The sequence below is a fragment of the Sarcophilus harrisii genome, chromosome 4 (assembly GCF_902635505.1).
Source record: "Sarcophilus harrisii chromosome 4, mSarHar1.11, whole genome shotgun sequence".
Taxonomy (NCBI): domain Eukaryota; kingdom Metazoa; phylum Chordata; class Mammalia; order Dasyuromorphia; family Dasyuridae; genus Sarcophilus; species Sarcophilus harrisii.
In genome coordinates, this window is record NC_045429.1 from 327256947 (window position 1) to 327282648 (window position 25702).

A 25702-nucleotide genomic window follows, 5' to 3' on the forward strand; every position below is an offset into this window, starting at 1 on the left:
GAGGAAAGGCAGCCTCGAGGTTTTACACGGGCGCGGATCTCTGGCCCAAGGATAAAGAGAAGCAATGAAGGCGCAAGGGGATTCGGAGAGTGTTGGCCCAGTCTTTGCCGGCGGCAAGACGTGGAACGTGAAAGCGAGCGCAGGGGCAAAGACGTGGCAGCGTGAAGGGGCGGAAGAGCTACAGAGGACCCGGACTTCCAGGACACCAAGCCCCACTCAAAGAATCGCGGGTACCGGCGCCGAACGCGACCGCCCCATGGAGGGGCGGGGCTAGAGCAGAAGACAAGCGCTCCCCGCCTCCTCGCCGTCTCCTCCTTTCACTCAGGACCCATGAGGGTCCTCCAAGACTACCTGTCATAATCGCCCGATTCAAATATGTCATTTATCCTCGACATCTCTTGCTGAATGAACTAGGCAGTCTTGCTCATTGCCACAGTAGAGACCTATAAAAGACCCTTTTCTTATTTCCCTTTGGCATAATTTTCGGTCCTATTCTCCGGCTAGTTTACCAGGTATCTATGTGACCAACCCAAAGTAAGGACCGGAAATGGTGTTGGGCCCTAAACCGGAAGCCGGAAGTGTGTTTGTGGTGGACGTGTTCAGGGGAACCGGGAGCCGGCGGGACCGAGCTATGGAGCCGCTGTACCAGCAGACCCACAAGTGAGGGCCTGATGGGGCCGGGGCGCAGGACTGGAGGAGCCCCGGGCCTAGGGGTGGGGTGGTGGGTCGAGGGCATCGGATGTCGGTCAATCGGTTACGAGGACGTCGGGATCCCCCTCCCTCTCGCCGCTACTCCAGGCTGGGCTCTCTCAGCCGTGGGGGGCGTGGTGGGAGGGGCAGTCCTCGGCTGAGCCCCCTTTGCTCTCCAGATTGGAGGACCCCGGCCCGAGTTCACCATTCAGAATCCCGGGTCTCAGAACGGGTCCATGGGAAGGGGACGCTCCGTACTCTCCGCCCAGCTCAGCCCGGGGCTTTGAGCTCAGCAGGCGCCTAATAAATGTCTGTTTCAGGGAAGAACTTGGCGGCGTCATGCGTTGCGGTGTAGTGAAAAGAGTGCTGGATTTAGAGTCCAGAGATCTAGGTTCAAATCCCAGTTCTCCTACCTAAGTGACCTCACTTTCCCGGGCATCAGTTTCTCCCCGGTGAAACGTAAGCGTCTGAGGCAAAGTGATCTCTTAACGTCCCTTCCAGCTTTAAATCCAGTGATTAGTTGAAGGCAGCTTGTACCACAGGCGCACCTACTTTTTGTGAGTTTTTTTCACTGCCGTGCCTCAGTTTTTCCTCTCCTCCATTCTTTGGTCTTTTTTGTTTTTCTCTCATTTCCTTTTCTGTCTACTTTCTTTAGGCTTTCTAGTGAAACACAATGTTTAGTTAAACGGGAAACCTTCGTGATAAAAGATGTCACTAAGCACTGGGTCAGTCTTTCCAAGCTAGAGTAACTAAGAATGTTGCAATGTGTTAAGATAGATAGTTTCAAGAAGGCAGAGGAAGGAGAGAATAATGCAGTCTTCAGTCCTTGATAGCAAATATTAAGCACCTGTAATATTTCAGGTAATTAGGTGGCTTGGGAACTTTTTAGGAGTCAGGAGGGGACTTTGAAAAATAGGGCAAGAAGTAGAGGAAATGAGTGGAAGCATTGCAGACAACAGGGTACAACCTTTGTAAAGAAGTTCAGAAATGAAATATTGGCTATGGAAAATAGCAAGTCGTCCACTTTGGTTGAGAGTTAGAATAGAGGTGAGGGAGTGGTGTGTAACAAGCCTGTAAAGATAGGTTGAAGCCAGGTTGTGAAGGATTTTAAATTCCGAGGAATTTGTTGGTTTATCCCAGAGGCAGTGGATACCATTGGAGCTTTTTGAGCAGGGGATTGACATGATCAGACCTATCTCTTAGAAATCTCAATATGCCACTTTTGGGGAATGGATTGTTGAAGAAACTGGATACAGGGGAAATAGTTTGGATAAAGTGGAACTGAACTGTAGTGGTGGCAATGTGAGGAGAGAGGAGACAGACTAAAGATGATGAGAAGTTAAAATCAATAAAATGTCTTTCATAATAACTAATAATAATAACTTAAGTGACTCCAGTGTAGGGAAATTGGATGTCACCACACTAGTCACCCCCAAGGCTTCCTGAAGCTAAGCTGAAATTTGTCTTATACAACAATTTTAACTAGAATTAAAATTCTTAATGGAAAGATCTAAGGCTTTTTTTTACTTGGAAAGGATAGATTTTTAGAGCATTGAACAAGTATTAAGTGATGGCAGAATGGTTAAAATCTCGATGACTTCCAGAAGACCTCTAAATTGTGTTATGGTAGAATTTTGTTTTAATGTGTATATCACTATCTAACTCATTTCCCTTTTTAGAGGATTGGGAGGTAAAGCAAAGAAATAATTTGGATTTGTCAAGGGAAAGAATACCCACACTTCCTTCTTTTGGGATCATGAATTTTTTTGTATAGCTTTTTAACTCCTTAAATAAGTGGCTTGGCAGGTGGAATGTTCTGAGGAGGAGAGAGCTGGGCAGCAATAAAAGTTGCAGGTGATATAGTGACAACTAACAACTATGGAGCATTCTGCCTTGATAGACATTCCCCTTCTCTTCCCTCCCTTGTCCCAGTCTGACAAGAAGATGATTTTATGTTTTATTCTTTTCCTTAGGACTGTGCTTGGTTTTTCACTTCCTCAGTTTGGCTTCTCTTTAGTGATCTTTTCTTCTACATTGTCATTAGTTTCTACTTATATTTTGAGTAATCTTATTTCAGTCTATCAATTCATACAAATCTAAAAATTTTCTCCAAAGTTCTCTTCATTTTTAATGGCACAATAACATTCTATTACATTAATATGCCATAATTTTAAAGTCATTCTTTAGTTGATGAACACTCACCTTATTTCCAGTTCTTTGCCACCACAAAACATGCTTCATGAGAATATCTTGGTAAATATTGGACCTTTGTTCCTGCCTTTTTGGAACTAACCTCTTTGGAATCTATGCCCTGTGCTAGAAACGGTGAGTTAGAGGGAGTGTAATTTAATCACTTTCCTTGCATAATTCCAAATAGCTGTGCCAGTTCCTATCTCTTCCAGATATATTAGTGTGCTTGTCTTTCTGTATCCTCTCCAACATTTACTGTTCCCATTTCTCTAATCAGTTAATAAAGTAGAAGTTATTACTATGTACTGGGGACTGTGCTTAACACGTGATACACATATAAAGAGGGGAACTATCCCTACCCAAGAAGCTTTATATTCTACTGGGGTTGACAAGTACATATGTCAGTCTGTACAAATTAAATATAAAGACAATAAATACAAGACAGGGAAGGAGAGCATTAACAGTTGGAGTGTGATCAGGAGAGGTTTCCCAAAGAAGTACTTAAGTACTTCTTGAAGTAAGAGAGGGATTCTTTAAGCAAAGATGCATTCCAAATGTGAAGAATAGCCAAAGCAAAGGCACAGAGAAAGCTTATTTGACTGCATAATAGAGTGCCTTGAGAGGTAAATACCCCAGTATATGAACAGCTGTCATTTTGGTTTCCTGGGTTTAAAACAACTTCAAAAAGAAGCAAAGTACTAGCATATCAATTGAAGAGAATCTCTCCCAAGGAGAGTAATATTTTATCTTGCCCTGGTTACCATGAACAGTTATTTTTTTTTCCTGCTTAAAGAAAGGAACTAAGAGTTTTCAACATTTAAGACTCACATTCTGATAAAAGCTGGGACTGAAAAGATAGGTTGGGATCTGGTTATGAAGCACTTTAAAAGCTAAACAAAAGTTTTAGCACTTTTTTAAAATCAATTTTCAATATATAAGGTAAAACCGGAGAGTTACTTCAGTTCAACATTTCATATTTTTAAGAAAGTTCATTGTAACCTAATCAGTATAAAACTTTCTATGGATAATCCATAGAGCCTTCTTTTTATTCAAAATAGTAGGATTTGCCTCTGTTGGGAATCCTCTTCTCGTGCTAAAACAAATTATGATATAATCTAAAAGATAATTATTTTTGGTGATCTAAGATAAGATAATTTCATTGCTACTAAGGATTTATCTTTTATAGGAGTATGGCTCTTAAGAGTTTATTAAGACATCTCACGTAGTTACTCTTATTTGGTTAGAGGATGCTATTAATGGGTCTGTAGTCCATTTTGTTTTGTAAAAAGAAAACCCATTCAAAGCCCTTCAGATTATTTTCTAGACCAATTGTCAGTTTTCTTTAAATATATACAACTGGTCTCAAGGTTAGTATGAGTAGCTCAGCATAAATCACCTCCAGTAGGGAGAAAAAAACAACTAAAAGTGCTCCATAATATGTATCATGGAGTGTAAGTGCTGAGATTATATTCCAGCAATTGCCAGAAAATCTTTATGTGCGTTCACTTGGATGGCCTGAATTCATATACTACTTTGCAGATAATGAACAGAGTTAAGAGATCTCTATTTTAGTCTTGGCTCTGCTACTAACAGTGAAGCTAATGTGCCAACTGGATGAAAACGAGGCACTCTATCTCTTCAGGGCTTAGGTTTTTTGTCTGTAAAATTAGACTGAATGGGATGACCCCACTAATCCCAGTTCTAACATTTGTGATTCTTAGTATCTTTTAAAGAGGAAGAAAAAAAAAGCTTTCTTAATCATACTGTATTGAACCATACAAATGCCAGTCCCTAACTTTTGAGGTTGCAGAAACAATTGTAGTAAATGAGGATACTTGAAAACATATGATTGAAATGGCTTATTTGTTTTGCTAGAACTTTGAACTCAAACTTGTTATCTTTTGCCACGTCTGAAGGAGCACTGAAATTAGTTACGGTACCTGAAATCTGTACTTGTCTAACTTGATTTGAGTTCAGTCAAACCCACGTAGAGAATAAATTGGGCCAAAAAAAGTAAACTTTTTTACTACATAATAGTGTGCTTGGTCTTATATGTTAGGATAAAATTAATAGACTAGTTTTATCTACATTTGTTAGATTCTGGTATATGTTAAAGACATCCTACTTTGTTCCCCATCATGACCAGAAAGTTTTTCTTTTTTAAGTTTTCCTTGGGGAACAGTGTCCTTTGACAAGTAGGCTATGTAGAAGCAATAGGATGAGATAAAAGAAATGAATGCATTTATAGATCATCTGTCTTTCAAGCAGAAGGTGGAATAGGTTATTTTGCATTTGCTTTATCAACTTTGAACTTTGGGCTACAAGGTAAAGTGGAGATTGTATTTAATAGATTTCACAAAGTCAGTTTTTTTTATTCTTCTTAAAATCTTCATTCAACACATAACAAACTAAAAGGCCTCAGACAGTGAATTATTTCTGTTTTCCTTTGTTGCTCTCTGGTTGTTTCACTAACCCCTCAATACTGATAGTTTCTGTTATCAATTAAGCATAGTATGGATCTTTAAAAACTTCCATTTCATAGTACTTCCCAATTAACAGAGTTCTAATGTCTTACTCTCCCAGATAGCCATACTTTTTGTTGTTTGGGGGGGTTCCCAGTTTGGTTTAAAACAGACTTTCTGGATATAAATCAGTTGTTCCCATAATAAGTTTTTTGCACTCCTTATTTTGCAGTTAGGTCCTTTCAGATCTGTAGATTGTGGAATTTTGAATTGGAAGAGAATTTAAAAGATCCTGTAATCCAGGTGAGGAAATTGAGACTCAGATAGGTTATCAGAGGCCGCACAAGTAATAAATAGTAGAGTGGAAATTAGAACTCAGGGTATCAGATTAGATTACATATTCACATATTTCCATTATGCCTCACTGATGCCACATCAAAACTAGAACCTCTTTATTGGCTATCTTTCCATTGGACTGTTCAAAGCACATTGAAGTGAGAATAGGAAAAATCAGTGGTTTTCCCTGCCATCTTTTTTTTTTTTTAAGCAATAGCCTTCCTAGACTAAGATTTAGTTAATATAACAGATAGAAATATGGTGGGGACCTATGATAAAGGCTTATCAGTGGTGATACTTTGCTTTCTTGGTAGTTCCCATGCCTAGGATCCACAATTACAATTTGTAGTGATTTTAAATGGCATGTAATCTATCTACCTACTACTTCTTGTCTTGCTATTTTCCATGGCAGAGTTTTTGTGAGGCAACTCATCCCATTTCTGGCAGCTAGACAGTTTCTCTTTATATCAAACTGAAACCTGTCTCCCTTTAACTTGCCAATTGAAGGATCAGAATTACAGTTTTTTTAAAAGGTTTGATATACTCATACAAATTATAACATACCCAACAAATGATTATTCAACTTCTGATCAAAAGCATCCATTGAGGAGCAATCCTCTACTTCCCTGGTCATCAGGTATTTTTGGACAGGTCAAATAGCTGAAATTTTCTTTGGAATGACACTCATTATTCCTGGTTCTAACTTCTGGAATTAAACAGAATATGTAATCCCTTTTCCACATCATAGCCTTTCAACTACTTGAAGACAGGTAACATGATCCTTGAGCCTCTTTTTCCAAGTTAAATTTTGCCAGTTCCTTCAACAGATCTTCCTATGAAATGAACTCAGTGTTCTTCATCATCCTAATTGTCTACTATATGCAGTGTACCACATCTCTGGACTTTCCACCTCTAAAATGGAGCAGAGGGAGTAGTCTTCTAATATATTCTCCTTATGAGCAGGTATTCTAAATAATCATGCAGCATTTACTTTCACTTTTTTGTGGTTCTTTCCATTTATATTGTAGTTGTATATATATTGTTTTCTTGACCCTGCTTACTTAATTTTACATCCATTCATGTAAATTTTTCTATGCTTGTGTTCATGTTCATCATTTCTTTCAGCTTAGTGATATTTCTTTACAATTCATGTGCCACAGTTTAACTCTTCCCCATTCCATGAGCATTTGTTTTGCTTCCATTTCCTTTTTTACCTCAAAAAGTACTCCTATAAATATTTTTATGTAGACCCTTTCTTTTTTTCAGTGATCTCTTTGAGAGTTTATATCTATCAGTGGAAACTCTATCTCAAATCGTCATTTTAGTCACTTTATTTGCATAGTTCCAAATTGCTTTCCATCATATTTGTGTCAATTCACTGCTCTTCCAAGAGTGCATCAGTTTTTCCACAGCCCCTTCAGTATAAACTGTGTTCCCATCTTTTGTCTTCTTTGCCATTTTGCCAGATGTGAAGTAAAACCTCAGGGTTACTTTTATTTCTATTTCAATTATTAGTGATAATTTTACAACCAGTCTTGCAAACATCACTAACAGGGACTTAACAGTTACAACTGGTAGTTCTTTTAAGTACCTGATCATTTGATTCAGTTAACTTGAATTCATTCAAGTCACTCAAGTATTCTTTTATATATTTTTTATTTATCTTGGTTACTAAGTTCCTGTTTGTAATTTTGGTCCTGCCATTTCCAGTGCAAAGATCATACTCTTGCAGAGAAAATAGAAACACAATAAAGATTAAACAGCTTTGTCTTTTCTAACTTGTCTGTTACCTTTGTTCTTTCCTCAAGCAAGGGCCCTGTCCCTTCTTTGATCCTCCCGCTTAGTATCCCCCTTCTCCTGATACAGTTTTAAAACTTTTTTATTGTCTAAATTTCCATGCTAGCTTCCACATTGACCTCTTTGAACAACTTCCATTTTTTTTTCTCCTTATTAGAATTGTTCCTTTTTATAGTCTCAGAATTTCATTCTTTAGAGTTTACCATTTTTCTTTTCTTTTACCAGTTTCTTATTGCTTCTTCCACCTTAGAAAGTTGAAATTATCATTAAGGCAAGTTAATAAGCATGTAGTTGCTATCTTTTTTGCAGAGAGAATTTCAACAGATGTCTGGATAATTGAAATTCTCCATCACTACTCTATTCCCGAAAAAATATGGTCTTGTGGTCTGTTTCTCAAGTTTCCATTTCTTTCTTCTCCCTGTCCCTGTAGTCTATATCATACACCAGTAGCAATTTTGCTTGTTTTTCCTTCTATTGTTATTTACCCAAATGCTCTCTACTATATAATTCTCCTTTCTAGTTAACTGATTTTCCTCCTGTGAATGTGTCGTTTTAAAATGTAGTGCTACCCTTTAATTTCACTTTTATTCATGTAACTTCTTTTGAATAAGATGCAGCCATTCAAAACCATATTCTAGTTACAAGCTTTCTCCCGCTTCTCAGTGATAATTTTGGAGTAAATTTGCCTACTTGCATTAGGACCTATGTAGTTCTGGTTTAGATCTGGTGTTTAGATATTGGAGGCCAAGGGTTTTACTTACCATTTTTTTCTGTTCTCCCTTATGGATCAATAGTGAATAAAATCCACTCTGTTGCACATGATGATCCTGGCTCCCTTCTCCCTCATGCCTATCTAAGTCTTTGCTGGGCTACACATCTCCTCAGGCAGCTCAATATGCAGTAATATTAAATGCTTCCTGGGAGGCTTGATGCCCCACATCATGCTATTCCTAATTTTGAGTTGGAAGGGGTCCAGAGACCAACCTTCACCTGGATAGAAACGCTTTTGTAGCATTCCTGACCAGTAGTGATACTGTTTTTACTCTCAGAACTCCAATCTAAGGAAGCCCATGACCCCTGAGGCAGCTTGTTCCAACCCATATTGTTCAGAAGCTTCCCTTCCATGGAGCTTAAATCTACTTCTGTCATTTCCACTCATCACTCTTAGTTTGACTTTGTGGACTCTGCAGAACAAATTAATTCTTTTTCCACATGACAGCCTCTCTGATGTTTAAAGACAGCTATCTTGTCTCCTTTAAGACTTTTCTAAGTTCAACATCCTTAGTTCCTTCAGCCATTTTTCATTCTGTGGTCTTTAGTCTCTTCATCATCCTAGCTCCTTCCAGAGAATAATCCCTAGCTTGTCAGTATCCTTTCTAAAATGTCTTTTCCAAAACTGACCTATTTAAATGTGTTCTGACCAGGGCAAAGTAGTGAAGGACTACCTTTAGTCTTGGATACGTAAGCCTCTCCTAATATAGGCCAAGGCTGCATTAGTTTTCATTTACTGGATCCCTAGGTAGTTTTTAAATCTTGCTTGCCCCCACCTTGCATTTGTGAAATTGATTTTTTTTAACCCAAATATAGCACTTTGCTTTTATTTCTGGTCAATTTCATTTTTGTTAATTTCATCCTATTATGCTAAACTGTCAGCATATCTTTCCAAACTTTGTCATGTCCAAATATCAAAAGTTTGCTAATTCTGCTTTTATCCAAGTCATTGACCAAAAAAATATTAAGCAACAGAGGCTAAAAGCTTTTCTGGGCATTAATTCTAAGTTGACATCATGCCCTTGATGATTATTTTAAAAATTTTAATGCTCAGCCGGTTCTGTACTACGTTCCAGACATCGGTCACTTTAAATGCTAATTACTGCAACAATTTCCTACCTCTAAAGTCTACCACTGTATGCTATCCTCAAATCATTAAATTGCTGTGGTGTTTTGGGACTTGTTAGAATCCCACAGAAGCTCCCAAATGTTATGTGAAGTCCAAGCTTCATTTACTGTGTACCAAAATACTGAGCTATTTCTTCCTATTCCCTCCCTCCCTCTGCTGTTTGGATTAGCCTCTTCTGCAGTTACATACATTTGCTTTTTGTCATCCTTATATGACTTGCTCACTCTCATCACTGTATTCTCACCTTCTTTTTCAAGTCATGGTTTTCCTGCCTTTAGGTAGATATTCAAAACCTCTTCCTTCCATGAAGGTTCCTTACCTAATCATCTTGTGCATCTCAAAACTGTCTTCCTTAGACTTTAACTCAATGCCAATGTATACAGAGTCTTAGCTATTAACTAGTTTGTCAAGTCATCAAACAGGCTTTATATTTAATATCTGCTATATGCACAGCATTGTACTAGACTAGGAATACAGAAATAAAAATCAAGAAATTTTTGCCCTCAAGGAACTTATATTCTACTGAGGGACAAGGCACATACACAGATAAATATAATGCAGAGTTAGATAGTGAATGAGACAAATGAGAGATCAGACAACAGGCTTTAAGAATGAATACTTAAAACAGCTAGGGGAATCTAGAAAGGAAGGCTTCATAAAGAATCTGAGTTTAAAGTGAAGAGAAAAATCTAGGCATGCAAAAGCACAGAAGTGGGATGTAGGATTCCCAGTCGGAGGACCAGCAAGCATGCTAATTGACTGAAAATAAAGTGAATGAGGGGGTAAAATGTGAAATGACCTTGGAAAAATAGGTCAGATCTCAACTGGGTGGAATTAAGTGCCAAGCTGAGCAGTTTGTATTTTATTGTAGAGGCATTATGAAATTTTTTGAGAAGGAAGAATCATACAGTCATATTTGTGTCTTAGATTATTTTGATTGCTGTTAAAAGACAATGATTCAAGAAAAAAAGACTGAAAATAGTCTCTTTTCAAAGGGAAAGCCTATCAGGGGGTCCTGGTCAGAACATGAATTAGAATGAATAAAGAGATTGGAACAGATGTGAGAGATGTAAAATCTACAGAACTTGGGAACTTATTGGATGTAGGAGGTGAGAGAGCGGTAGATGTCATCCTCGTTTCACTGAACAAGGAAGTAAGTTTTGTAGCATTTTCTCCACTGACAGCCAGGACTTATTGGAGGTTTTGGTCAATTTTTTTTTTCATAGGGATGTCACCTATAAAAGATTTAAAGTTTCATTTGTCTTACTTATAGGCAGAGCCAAGTGGTTAGTGAAACATCTTATAAATGGCTTTTGAGATCACAATATCTTGAGAAAGAGACTAGAATTTCTTCATATCAAAGAGTAACTGTAAAAATTGGGACTTGGAAATAGTTCTTTGTCCAAAAATATGGTACTAGAGTCAAAATATTAGAAATTTTTCTTGCCTTTTAATGCAGCATACCTGCATTCTAGTACAGTTTTCTAGCCAGATTTTAAATCTATTACTTGTTTGCATTTAAAATAGTCTTTCCTGACTGAATAGATGTTGATTAATTCTAATTCCTCAATTTCCTCTTACCCTTCCTTTGATAGGCAGGTCCATGAAATCCAGTCTCACATGGGACGCCTGGAGACGTCAGACAAGGAGTCTGTGCACCGTGAGTAATTAACTGTGGAGACCGGAGCCCATGCTCTGATGACACAGTGTTAATGGGCTGGGTTTCCTTACTGCATTTTTGCCTAGGGGGCCAAATGATTCAGCTTGAAATGAGTTTTGTAGTTAAAGTGGGCAGTAAAAGCCTATGGCAAATTCACTGATTTCCTTGATTATGCACCAAGGAATCCCACAAGTCTTATCTCCCATTACCCCTCCACTCAACCTGACATGGTTCTAGTGAAATGGAAGTGCCTTTCCTTCATCTGTCTTAATCTTATTACATAGTTCTCAGAGGAATGTGCACTGTAAAAATTCAGAGAGACTTTCTGGGATTGGTGATTTTTCTAAGCTGAAACCTCTACCTTTCAGGAGGATTATTCAGAAACTAATAGCAATATTAATTAGTTTTGTTCCCACACCATGATTTCTTTGGGGAAGAATGTCATTTCTTTCTATTAAAAAATCCTTTTTTCTAAGAGAGTGGTATAGTTCATTCTAATTATCTACACATCTCAGTATCCAGGGACCTCCTCCTTGCCTCTTCCCTGTTTGCTGGTACATTAATTTCTCTCCTTTCTACAACTTAACAACATCTTGTTCATTTGCTTTCTCTCCTCCCACTACCTCCATCTCCACGCCTTGAGTCCCAATTTGATATAACAATTAACTAGCTATGGGCATAGAAGCATTAGAGAGATGCTGAACAATGGAATATAGTGTTCAATATCTACATTTTATACTAGTCTGTCACTATACTTTAAAGTCTTAAAAACAACTTTCTCTCCTTTTGTGCAGATTAGCCCTTATTCAGATAGATTTTGCCTCCTAGAAATTACTCTTCTACTTTCTGTTTGGGTATTGAAAGGAATTCCAGGGACAAGGAAAATAGTTGGGTTGATCAGATTCCCTCCTGGGATTTTTCTCAACTACTAAATTTGTTGTTATATTGTAGAGATTTCTTATGCTATTTAAAGCAAGCCTTGAAATGATTATACAACAGTCCTATGAAATAGATACTATAAATATTATTAATACCATTTTCTAAATTAGGAAATGTGTAAAATAAACTTGCTAGTGTTCACACAACTATTAAGTGTCAAGATAAGGATTTGAAGTCTTTAATTGTAGCATTTTTCTAATTGCTTCATACTTTCCTTCCTTTCATATGTATTTTCCAAGCTAAAATCATTTCATTTCTTCCATTACTTCTCTCTCTCTCTCTCTCTCTCTCTTTCTCTCTCTCTCTCTCTCTCTCTCTGTCACACATATTTTTGGTAGAAACTGATTTTGAAAACAGGAGGGGTGTTATTATTAAGCACTAAGCATTTAGTATATACCAAATGCTAAGCACTGGAATAAATAGTAGAAGTTGATAGTCTGCTCTTAGAAGAGTTTGCACTTCAATTGGAAGAGAGCACAAAGGGGAGGTTTCAGCAGCTGAATGGAGGGCAAGGTCCATGAAGATGCATGTTTCCAGGGGTGGGAATTTGGAAGAGCCTGACCCCATGACTTGGGAAGATGTTGGTGGTCCTATGGTCAGGGTGCAGTGGGAATTCTGGGTTTTTCAGAATAACATTCTGAATCAGCAAATATTGCATTTGGCTTGAAATGTTCACTTGGCTTCAGATACTAATTGTACTTTTCTCAAATTAGGAAAAATTACTTCTCAATCTGTTACTTTGTTTAAAATATATATATAGTTGTTATAGCACTTGATATTACAGGAACTAAAGATCCAGAGTGCTGAAGTTATTTGATGAAATAACATTTTAGAAGTTCTTTTTAAAGAAAAGTCTTCTTTGATTTCCATTGTTGCAACTTTTTTTTCTTTTGAAATTATCGTTTTTTTAGTTTGTTAGGATCTTAGGGAAAAGATATATTTGCTTGAAATTTCTTATATCTTTTTCCAGCAATTATATTTCTTCTCTTTTATGTAGTAGTAGAAAATGAAATCCAAGCAAGGATAGACCAGATATTCAGCAGCCTGGAACGCCTGGAGATTTTGTCCAGCAAAGAGCCCCCTAATAAGCGCCAGAACGCCAAACTGTAAGTGCTGGAGCCTCTGGGAGAACTGTGGTCCTTGGCAGTCAGTCCCTGGTGCAGGTCTTTCTCATAGTGGTAGAAACTGTACTTCACAGGGGCAGCAGGAGTAGTCTCTGTGAGGGGAGGCTGCCAGGGAGATGGGCTTCTCACAAATCAGGTGCTAGCTCTCCTGCTACACATCTGTCTTATTCATATTAGCCTCCAAAGCAGGGTTTTTCTGGTCTCAGAGTAGGAAAAAAGAGGGTCAGAATTGTGGCCTTGGGCGACTACTACCTGGTCACCTTTGCTATGGTTTGTGATCCCCACTGGGTTCCTAGGACAGAGTACAATCTTGTTTTTAATCTTTTTCACCAATCAATTCATAATTAAAATACTGATCTAACATTTGCTATCCGGCCATGAAATTAAAATGGAAACTACTCCAGCTCTCAAATGTTTTCTAAATCTTTATTGACAGTTTGAGCTGATGTTGCCCTTGGGCCCCTTACAGAGAGGAACAGAGGAAAGGTCAGAAAGAGTTCATCAGACCTGTTTCCTGTCACCTGCTCCTTGTCCTGCCTTCAGAGTCATGAGCCAGCAGACACTGAAGTAGAGTGGCTGGTCCCTGGATATAGTACATCCCTAACTCAGACACAGTCGGCCACTTCAGTTTTCAACATCATTGATCAAAATCAGTTTTTTACTGAAGTGGGTGGGGATAGGAAAGGAAAAAAAATGTTCTATCCTAAATAAGTATCTTGCCTACTTCAAATTTTTCTCTTTTTTTTCTGGAATTTAATCTCTGTCTTTATCGCTTCTTTCTAGCCGTGTTGACCAGTTAAAATATGATGTACAACACTTGCAGACTGCATTGAGGAACTTCCAACATCGGCGATATGCAAGGGAGCAACAGGAGAGACAGCGAGAAGAGCTTCTGGCAAGAACCTTCACCACAAATGTAAGCCAGTCGTTCTGGGCCACTGAGAAGGGCAGGTGGAGAGTCAGGCACTTTGTATTTTGCTGGGATATGACTTTAGGAGCAATGGCAAGGGCCTACTGGGAAGAACAGGGACCTGCTTGCATTGACTCAGAGAAACAATGTGGGTTGAACTCTTTTGCAAATGTAAAGATTTAAGAAAGAAGCAGTTAAATTAAAAGAATGGATAGAAGAATTACCTAGATGAACTATTCAAGTGTAAGAAAATAGAAGTTCACGTGGTGGGGAAAAAATGTTCTGATCAGATAAAGTCAGATGATTAGGACTTAAACAGCTCATAAGGAAGGTAACATTTGAAAGCTGCTTCAGGCATCAAGTATTGTGCTCTGTGAGATAGGTTAGACTCATGTCTAATGATTTATGATGCTAAAATACTTAACATAATGAGAGTACTAATAATGACTTTTACATACATCCATTTGATCCTCACCATACCTGCTATAAGGTTAAAATACAGTATGAGCTCAAGTTTATAAAAGCGGAAACTGAGTCCTGGAAAAGTTAAGTGACTTCCATGGCTAGAATGATATATCTAAGATTTGAGCCTAGAGCCTCTTATTTTACACCTACTGATATATGATTCTGGTTTCAGTTTCTTTTCTTTTCTTTTCTTTTCTTTTCTTTTTTTTTTTTTTTTTTTTGCTTCCAAACTAAATAGCAATTTGGAGACATTTGTTAACAGTTTAGTTTTACTTGGACTATCAGAATTGAGCTTGGTTCAAAAGTGACCTATTTGTTTTTATTAATAGATTTCTTATAAATTTTCTTGGACATTTTGAACTTTTAAAAGTTAAGTTGTCCAATATACAGCTCCCTATTACACTAGTCTGTGCACTGCTATGTATGAAATATTTTATAAGGTGAGTTATTATGATGACATTGTTCCTGTATTTTCACTAAAAAGACCTATCATAATTCAGACCTGCTACTTGATGGATTATTCTCATTGTTGCCATTGCTCATCACAGGGAATTGCCCAAATGTGTTGAAATAAGTCTATTTAGTTTTTTTTTTCTTCAAAGTAAGTTGTTTCCTATGGCTGCCAAGTATATTGTAAATTATTCTACAGTGTGACCAAAAAACTTAAGACTTGGCATAATTGTAAGATTATTTTGAGTGTTGGATAGGCATTTTAAACTTAATAATCCTAGTTTCTCTTTTTTTTAAACTGAACTGGTTATTTCATCAGTAATGAATTTCTTCTGCCAAGCCAATTCACACCTGTTCCTCAACAATGTGTCTTAAAAGCCTGGAACTTTGTGAGATTAAGCATCCCAGGAACTTGAACTATCAGGATTTGAACCTGGCTTCAGGGCTGGCTCTGCATTGTGCCGTGTTGCATCTAGAAATGCTAAAGATAATAAAAGTGACTGACATTTACATAATATTTGAAGGATTACTAAGAGTTTTTCACACAACCACCTTGTAAGGTACAAGGACTGCTGATCCCATTTCATAGATGAGGATGCTTACATCTGAAAGATTAAGTGACTTGCCCATGATCAAATAAGTGGTTGAGGCAGGATTTGAATCTAGATTTCTTGACTCAAGCTAAATATTTTTTCTACTACATCTAAGCATAAAAGAAGTGTATAGAACCAGGAAAAACTAGGTGTAGAACAGGTAGGTACTCCATGCTTATTGAATAAATGGAGAAAGAACTATGATTTGTTCAGCCAGTCAACACTTTATGAATGCCTGCCTTGTATTGAGCACAGTACTAGACTACTGCTGCTTCTAAGGATCCATTGTTGAAATAACTTTAGGCCACTCTGAGCTTTATCAACTTCTCAGACCACCAACTTCTTCCTAAAATGTATGTAGGAGATCTTTGCCTTTGAAACCATAGTTTTTGCCTTTTGTTATTTTATAGGGTTCTTGTCTAGAAAACCAGCTTAAAGGAATGAATTTTCTGAACCTTCTGGCCTCTGAACCTTCTCTGAAGGCTCCTTCTATTCCATGCTATGACTTATCCAATCTTAATTACCTTCCCATTCATTTGTCGCCATCTTGGGTCCCAGTTACACTGCCCATTTCACCATTTTTCTTTCTCCCCAAGTTGCTACATACACCAGATGACAAGAGTACATTTTCAGGGGCTTACTTGTAAGAAAAAAAGGTAAAAATTTAGAAATAATATGCCAAGAAAGGGTAATTAGAAATGCTAATGAAAGTAGCCCCCAACCCTACCCTACGTTGAGACTGGATAGACCTAATTTCTCTACTATTATTTCTATTCTCTTTATTTTCATGATCCTTGATTGATCTGTCTTGATTCCCTCTAGGCTGAATATTTTGTTTCCTTATGGGCCTGCCTTTTCTCTCTCTGAATACTTTTAATTGATTTTGAGTTGGCCCACATGGGTGCGAAGACTCAAGCCTGTTGGTCTGTTTCTTTATCTCAGAGTCCATCTGTGCTAGAGAGTCTGAAAATCTCAGACTGCCTGCCAGGTGCACAGGAAGTACTTAATAAATGCTTATCATAGCCAAACTGGAAACTTGCTGGATGCAAGTGGAGTTTTCAGTGCTCTGCCTCTGTTACTATGAAATCTTTCAGTTAACCAGATCTTTCCATCTCCCAAATGGGGAAGGGAATTTTTTTAAAAAGGTGATCACAGGCAAATAAAGATTTTTCTATTATACCCAAAGGTGAAAATGATCCCAAAGACAAATCCTTTTATTTCCTCAGCATTGTAACAGGATAGTGACAACAGAGTCACATCTGCACACATACAACAGCTGTTTTGGACTTTGATGGTCATGGGTCAGTGCTTTGATCTCGATGGCAGATCCAGTAAAGGATTAAGTTGAAAAAACAGTACTAATGTTTAGTGATTTGGGAGCTTTATTATTGCTATTCATAGTAATCCATTTCTGTGTCAGAGTCACCTTTACCACAAGTAACAGTTAATTTCTCACAAAGACTTGGAAATGGACAGATCCATATCAAGTTTTACTTTTTCCTCTCTACCATTGCATTTAATTCATTCACTCAAAAATATGCTTCTATGACACATATGTGATATATAACACTGCTGGGCTATGTAGGCAATTAAGAAACAGTAAACCACCGTTAGAGAGCTTGTTGAAAGGACCATAAGTCCATACACAAAGTGACTGAAGAATGGAAACAAATGCTTTTTCTCTTGAGAAAAAGTGAAATGAAAAGATTTTGATATGGTCAAGAAAGTGATACATGTGCATCTACAAAGAGGAAGAGAGGATTTTTTTCCCCAGGCCAAATTTTGAGGTGGGGAGTAAGGCAAGCCTTAGTAGTACATGTGCCAGTACAGTACAGTAATAGTAAAGACCTAAATTGGAGAGTAGCAAGGGAATTTCTTCTTCCACTACATCAACATACGCCATTCCCAACCTTGACTTTTGGAGTTTTTCTACCCTATACTTTTTGAATTTTGCTCCCCTGCTTATTGCCAACTTTAGGGTTTAATGTAGCCAAAATGATCAGTGGTAGGGCCCTAGGAAATTGGATGGGTAAGCAAGCAGGCAACGTTAATTGAGACCCTGCATTTCCTCCACAGGACTCTGATACCACCATACCCATGGATGAATCACTGCAGTTTAATTCCTCCCTCCAGAAAGTTCACCACGGCATGGATGACCTCATTGGAGGCGGGCACAGTATTCTGGAGGGACTGAGGGCCCAGAGAATGACCCTAAAGGTGGGGCTCCTTCTAGGGAATGGGGCCAAGGCCATTTGCTTGGATCTCATCCAATTGTCTAATATTTAAGGTGGTTTCAATTTCCCTGATGATTTTGGTGGTGGGGTTTTCAGGTTTGTTTTTCACTTAAGCTTCCTCTAAATCTTAGTGTGTGTGATAAAGCCTTCAAGTTTGAAATTTCTGATCAGACACATACTGGTCACTTGTATTGAAAGTGACTTTGAGTGAATTGTTAGGATAGTCTAGGAGAGTCTCAGACTCCTTTTGCTGTTAAGCATTTCCTGGTTCTTTTCTTGCCTGACTTTAGAAAGGCCCCATGTGGTAGAAAATTGCCTCTAGACCTATGATATGACCACACTTTGAGAAAAATATTTCATTGGTTTTTTTTTTTTGCCCTCAAAGTCTTTTCATTTCCTGCGTGATAAAAATGCGTTTTATAATAAGGAGTCAGTGAAAGTGACCTGTTCAGGTAGGTGACATAGTGCTAGAAAGGACATTTAATTTGGCTTAAGAGGGCTTAGATTCAAGTCCCAGATCCCCCATACCACCTGTGAGACCTTGGGCAAGTCACTGAGCATCTTTGGGCTTTTATTTCCAAATGAGAGGCCTTCAAACTTGCCTCTTGCTCTGAATCTATGATCCTCAGAAACATATATATAAAGTTCATTATCAGCATTTGGATAATTGCTTAAATTGTGAGAAATTCAGTTGTGCGTTGATGTTATTGTAGAAATCATGCTAAGACAACCTAATAACAAGATCTCCCAAGTCCCACTTACTTATTTCCAAACTGTTTCATAATGAAATTTGACAATTGTAGCAAAGATCTGGTTCAGAGATTCTGATTCTACATATCTACAATAAGTAGCCATATTTCCCTCATTCTCTACAGTTGTGGGTAATCCAGGAAGCAATGGCACTGGTGAGGTGAAAAGGCCTTGGGAGCTTTTTACCAAAACATTACATTTTCCTGATGTCAATTATGATATTTTAGCCCCAACCCTTTTCCTGTATGGCCCTGATAGGGAATAGGATGTGGTTTATGCCCATTATCAGGGTGGGGGACTCATGAGAATGAAGCCACTGGATGTGAGAAACAGTTACTAGGAAGTGGACCTTTTATCTAAGTTTTTTTTGGACCAGACAAGCCTAGTAAATTCAAATAGTCCATCACCCTCATCTTTTTGTTACATGGAACTGAAATTGGTACATCCCATTCATTCACAGGAATGGCAGAGTTGCTTCACATTTGGTTCTGCCCGATTTTGAAGTGTCTTTGTCATCTTCTTAAGGATGCTTCCCCATTTGTTGAATTGATTGAGTCAAAGCCAGGGACACCTAGAGCTATTCTGATCTTAGCCCCACAGTGCTATGCTATTGGTCTCTTAGAGCACTAGTCAAGAACAATGATATATTGCTATTGAGTAATTCACAGTCAGTCAAATCTTGCTGTTGAAACATGCTTCTGAGGCAGGAGTTAATACTGTACCTCCTAACAAGCTTATAAAGGTATTATATTGCTTCTTCTACTGGCCACTCCTGCCTGTTAGTTCATTACTTGCTATGAAAAGCTGCTATTCATCTCCAAAGGGGATTTCCAAAATTCAAAGTACTCTACTGCCAGAGGATTTTGGTTTTTTCTCATTTGAAAGGACAGAGAATAATACTCTGATGCGAAGTGGCTGCAGGCATCCTGATCATAAATGACAAACCAATTTTTCAAATATGAGACCATTTTCAGCAAATCTTGGGCTTTGGTATCTAGTCATAGTAGAAAAATTACTTGCCCTCTGGAACCAAGAAAAGTAAATAGTTCATTAGATCATTATATTCACACATGTCACCACTACTTACCAGCCACAGAATACAAACAAGGACATTGCTCAGATTTCTTTTAGTTCCAGGCTTAAGAACAATTGCTTTATGCAACAAGGCTATCCTAGGTGTCCAGGAAGAATGCAAGTGGTTCATCTGCATATGTTGCCTCTATGTCTGTGGACTTCTATCTTAGGATTTATTTATACAGATTACTTCATGAAAAGTTGAAAATGCTTTAAAAAAAATTTTTTTGTGAAGCAAAGCAAAGTGAGTATCTTAGTCTGTTGGCTTAAAAAATAAAACCTTTTCATCCTGGCATCAGGTAGTACTTTGGTGATGATTTCTGTTGTAATTTTTGTTTTAGATTTTCATAGTACACATGAATTGTGTGCTCTTCATTTCAGTCCCATCCCTACTACACAGACTAAACTTAGTGGTATTCTTCCAGACTGAGCAAGCTAGTGTGGGTGAACCAGCTGACCTGAAAGTTTATTGCAGGCAGCAGAGAAGGAACCTGTATATAAGGAAAGTTATTGTGATTACCTTTTTTAATATTTACTTTTTTGGGATGAACAAGAAGATGCCTGTTGATAAAGCCAATTTCACCATCAGTTATAAACAAATATACACACCCCTGTGCAGGATGAGAAAAGCTCATGCATTCTTTTCTTTTCCTTCTTGTTGATTCCAGGGCACTCAGAAGAAGATCCTGGATATTGCTAACACGCTGGGGTTATCTAACACTGTCATGCGACTTATTGAGAAGCGGGCTTTCCAAGACAAGTACTTGATGATAGGTGGGATGCTTCTCACCTGTGTGATCATGTTTCTGGTGGTGCAGTATCTGACATGAGCAAGCAGAGCCCAATGACTGGAAAGTGTTTCCATTGCACGCGTCAGTGTGTGTGTGCGTGTGTGTGTGAATGACAGAGCGCCTGCCTGCCTTTTGAGATATACTGCCTATCATAACTGTGAATGCCACTTCAGAAAAATTTTCATCTATAACCCAGCAGGAGTTTCAAAACAACTCTAGTTTTCTTTAACCCCGTGGAGGGGAAAGCCAAGACCACTCAAGAAGCTTTGTTGGGAACCAAGTTAACTAACCTCTTTCACCCTGATTTTGAAGAAGAAAAGAAAAAGTGAAATGCTTTGATGATTTTACCCACACAGCGTGTGTTTTGTGTCTGAAGAATCTAAAGATATTAACCTTATTGACAAGAAGGCTCAAATACTTGTGGCAATTAGCCATGTGGAACAGGATTGGAGGTAGAGTGAGGGGTCAGTGAACAGATTGGAACAGGTATCTCTTCCAAAGTCCATAAGGGAAAAATTTGATATCTATTCCATACACCAGTTGCAGGAAGATTAGTTCTCTGCTTTTTGCCTCTCACCCAACTGTTGCTTTCCTCCTCCAACTTTCATCTACCCTCTACTCCCAAAAAATAAGTGTACAGATTGAACCCACCCTGCTACCAGGGCAGCCTAGTATTTTCTAGCATTCCTCTTGGAGTCATTAACCATAAACATGGGAAGAATGGGGGGGGAAATGAAGATACTGTTAACAATGAGTTAATTTTTACACATTAGAGTTTTACAGTGTTTTCTTTTTTAAAATGAAACTAATATTTGGGATTATTGGATTTAAGACCGAAGATTTTAGTATTCTGATTTATATATAAAGAATGGTTTGTTTTACTCGATTTTGGGGGTTCACAAAGTATACCACATGAAAAACACTTTTCCAAATTTCTCCCTTCCATTCTCTCTTCCTTTGGAGCCACAGAAGTGGGATTGGAAGGCAAATTCTGAGCACAGAATAACAATTTACCTATTTCGGATTATTTTTGATTTTGTAACAGCACCAGTTTACCTACAGTCTTCTTCCCTAAGATATGTTAATAGCAGCCAGTGGCTCTGAATCTAACGGTAGGGTGGATGTCAAAAGATTTGTCTTGGGCCCGATTTAAGGGGATTTATTGTTGGAAATAAGAGTTTCACAGCAAAAATTTCCTTAAAGAGGTAGATAGCCTCTTCCAAGGCTGTATAGCCTTATAGCAAGGCTTTAACCTACTTTTTTAATTCATTGTCCTATAACTGTATATCTTTGTCAGTCTTCTTTCTACTGTTACCTGTACTATTTAATTGCCTCTTCTCTATTTTTTTCCTTTCGGTTCAGTTCCCTTCCTCATATTTTGTCCTCAGCTTGCTTCTGTAAATATATCTTCATCTCTTAAGTATATGTATGGGACCACTCTTATGATGAAAACCATTAGTTTTTAAATGACACAAATTTGTAACACTCTGCAATGAGGGCTATATGCACAGTTGTTCAACTGGTGGACAGACTACCAACAGATGGTGGTCTTTGGAGTTACCAGTGATCTATGCCAGGAAGTCTTCAGGTTCTAAAGGAGGGAAATAGCTCTTCAGATTGGGAACCTAGCTAAAGAGATGGAAATGCCCCTTGAGACAGTAGATGTTGAGGAGCTCCTTAGACCTGAAGACTTTTGCCATTTTGCAGAAGGGCCCTTTGAAATGCATAGATTCTAGACTCCAGGCTTCCTAGAAGCCCCACCCTCTGAATTTGCTGAGATCATCAGACTGCTTTGATGAGAACTTTAGATTATGGTATAGGTGTGTAAACCTTTTCTGGGCATAGAACCTGGCAGTATGAGAAATCCCCAGGCCTCCACACTCTTTGTAATTGCAGTGATTTTCGTTTGCACCATGAGGTTTACTAGACCTGACAGTGCAGAAGTGGGTGTGTGTGACTTGAGGAGCAGGATGACCTCAATAGCCATTTCTGTTTGCCTGTGGTAAAGCAATACTGAGGGAAGAATGTTATCAGGAGCTCACTGGATGCATCCCTCTCCACCCATTAACTACCTCTGAAAAGTTAGCAGGATGGTTTTCTTTTATACCCATCAGCAACATTGTTCCTGAAATACCAGTGGCCCTGTTCTTGTGAGCTTGTGCTCTTTGCTGGGGATGGAGCACCCTCTAGTGGAACAGGAAAAATTCTGTTTTGGGAGACCAGCAACTGAGGAAGGGTCTGTCTTAGTCTGTACAGGAATTTTGTGACATTAGTTCTTTCAAATAATTGGGCTCTCAGAAATATCAGCCTGAAAATATTTCCAATCTAAAAAAAAAAAAAGTGGAGGGAGCAGTGGCTCATAATTGGTATTATAAATGAATTCTTTGCTTTACAAAAATGATTCTCTAAGAATCAGAACACCTGAGATCTTAACCTGGTTTTGCCATTCACTAGCTGTGTATGTCTTTGACCTTTCTGAGCCTAGTTTCCTCTTTTCTAGAATGAGTTTGAATGGATCTCTAAGGACCCTTAAAACTCTAGAATTCTGTTTCTATGAAATGGCTTATTCCTGTACTAAATTTAAAATACATTTGTTAAATGAGAGAATTGGAATAGATAATCAGATAGGAATACAAGCCATCTGTAATATTCTATGGTTTCAGATTTGGTTGTCAGACATTGGATTTATAACCAATATTTCAGTTTAATAAAATGAGTTATGCCTAAAAAAATTGTATTTCTTATAAAGGAATATGACATTGTTACTGTTAATGACCAAGACACAGAATTACAGACTGTCTCATGTGGAAGGGATCTTTAAGAACCTCTATCCTAAAGGTTCTTAAGCTGGGATCTGTAATCCTTTTAAAAAAAAAAAAAGGTAAATTTTATTTTAATATAATGGATTTCCTTTGAAATCCCATTTTGTTTTATGCACTTACATTATTCTGAGAAGGATTACATGGGTTTTTACCAGATTGTCAAAAAAAAAAAGGTCCATAATATTAAAAAGGGGTTACCATCTCTGACTTCCCACCCTCATCTAGTCCATCTCCCTTTTTTTTTTTGGGGGGGGGGTGGAGTGAGAAGATAAAACTTAAATTCTCAGGTGACTTGCCTAAATTCTCACAGCCAGTAAGGGGGTGAAGCCAGAGCTTGAATGCAGGCCCTCTGATGACAAGTCCAAAACTCAGGCCGGCTTTCCTCCTATTAACTTAAACAATGGCTAATGCTCAAATGGGGAGAACACTATAGTCATGCATTTTGTTGCTCTGTACATTTTATTAGTGATTAATTACCTTCTTTATATCTGAGATGTCAGCACATGAAAATATTTGCTAAGGTGGCTTCTTGCTGTGGAAAAAAAAAAATTTGTGGAAAATAATCTAGGAAGCCAAGGCGGAGCCAAACATCATCCTTGAATTGTCCACCTGTGGATGTTGGGTCTTTAACCAGGGCTACATAAGAAATAATACTATAAAATGAGAGTGGACATCATGACCAATTTGTGCAAACATATTACTTTATAAATGCCTGAGTAATTTGCGTGTGTGTGTGTGTGTGTGTGTATGTATTTAGAGGTAGGTAAATATAGATATGTATACATATATTCATACTACCCCACCCATGTCTTTATATACACAGGGAGTCATTTGTTCTCTGAGATTCCTGAGGGAATGCAGTATAGAAGAAAGAGCATTTAGGGCTGACAGGGATTAGAGGAGGGCTGAGTACTGGTCTCAGCTCTTCCACTAATTTGCTTTGGCCCCTTACACAAATCTGATTTCTTCTTAAGAAAGTTGAGAATGTTGAACTGCATCATAAGTAAGATCTCTTCCAGATTTAATAGGTTGCATATGAGCTGCTTTTTCTAGCTTTTTGGGATCATCCTCATCTACAAGTACAAGTGTTAAACAGGAAACAAACAAACAAAAAAAAAGATGACTTGCTTATAATTAGATCTTTGGACTCTAAAATACATGTTGTAGACTTTAATGATATACTAGAGGTTCTTTGTTTCATAACTCTCTCCTGATTGGCAAAAGAGAGGCTGGGGAGAAGAGCCCAGTGCCATTAAAACCCTACACTAAACTGCTGCTGTTACCATGACTCACCATTGGAGGACAATATAACTCTATCCTTCAGCACAACTGGATCTATATCCAGCTCATTCTCTCTTTCCTTACCAATGGCTGATATTATGGGATGCAGAAGAGGTACATCATTTGGCTTGATCTGTTTCTATTTATGTGGAGTGTTATATACATATGAACAAAAATAAGTTGGTATAGCCCAGCTTGTAGAATATGTGGAGGGGAATAGAGCATAAGAAGACTGGAAAGATAGAAAGGAGCCAGCTCATGAAAAGTTTTAAGTGCCAAACAGAACATTTTTTAACTTGATCAAAGAGACAATAAGAAACCACTGAAGTTGTGGGAAGAGTGTGTGATGTGATCGAATCTATGCTTTAAGAAATTCAACTTGGAGCAGAATAGAGGGTGGTTTAGAAAGGGAAAGAAGTGAGGCAGACACCAAATCATGTGAGCAGCGATAAAGACCTGAACTCGTTAAGTGAAAAGATTGAGATGTCTGTAAAGGAATTAGAAGCAAAAAGATTCGGCATTGAATTGGGTATGTGAGGTGTGTGAAAGTGAGGAAACACCAAAATTGTGGGTCTGGGTAATTGGGAGGATGCAGTAGTGCTTTCTGTAGGAATAGTGCACTTCAGAAGGTAAAATAAGGGTTGGGAAAAGATGAGTTCTATTTAATACATGTTGAATTTGGGATATGCAGTTCTAGATTCATGTATATAGCTCAGGACAGACTTAACACTAGATGTGGGGATCATCCACATAGAGATAATAACTGAATCTATTGGAACTGAAAAAAATCCCCATTTAGACCCAACCCATGGGAGCTAATGAGATTATAGTAGAGTATTAAAAAGAACAGCCAAGATAGCAACCCCCAAGGTTAGTGGGTATTACATTGATAAAAAAATTAGTAAAGGGGACCAAGAGGGTGCATTTGGGCAGACAGGTTAGCCAAGACAGAATATTAATGTAATTCAGTTTACTTTTTTATTGGATTGGGGCAAAGCACAAGCATCACTTAACACAGAGTGTAAGATGGGCCTTAATCTTTATGGGCCTCAGTTTGCTTAACTATCAAATTTAAGGTGGTTGGATCAGATGACCTTGAAGATCCACCTTTAAATCTTTTCTATGTTGAACTTGCTGAGGTTTAACCTAGAACTTGAACTTAGAGTGGAATCAGGATGGTTAAATATATATCAGTTTTGCTGTAGCTACTTCATGTCTTAGCATAACTGCCAAT

General features: G+C 38.2%; 1 protein-coding gene across 3 annotated transcripts; it reads left to right on the top strand.

Moving 5' to 3' along the window:
* Window positions 1-446: 446 nt before the first annotated feature.
* On the top strand, window positions 447-22728 carry GOSR2 (golgi SNAP receptor complex member 2). Of its 3 annotated transcripts, none has more exons than XM_003768414.3 (6): window positions 447-660; window positions 10971-11035; window positions 12972-13080; window positions 13882-14014; window positions 17593-17733; window positions 20243-22728. In XM_003768414.3, the coding sequence occupies exons 1-6, from the start codon at window positions 548-550 to the stop codon at window positions 20402-20404; spliced, it is 723 nt and encodes a 240-aa protein (XP_003768462.2). In that variant the 5' UTR covers window positions 447-547; the 3' UTR covers window positions 20405-22728. The 3 variants fall into 3 exon arrangements, with proteins under 3 accessions (XP_003768462.2, XP_031821829.1, XP_031821828.1); XM_031965968.1 differs by lacking the exon at window positions 447-660 and adding an exon at window positions 887-1247; XM_031965969.1 differs by lacking the exon at window positions 17593-17733.
* Window positions 22729-25702: the final 2974 nt, after the last annotated feature.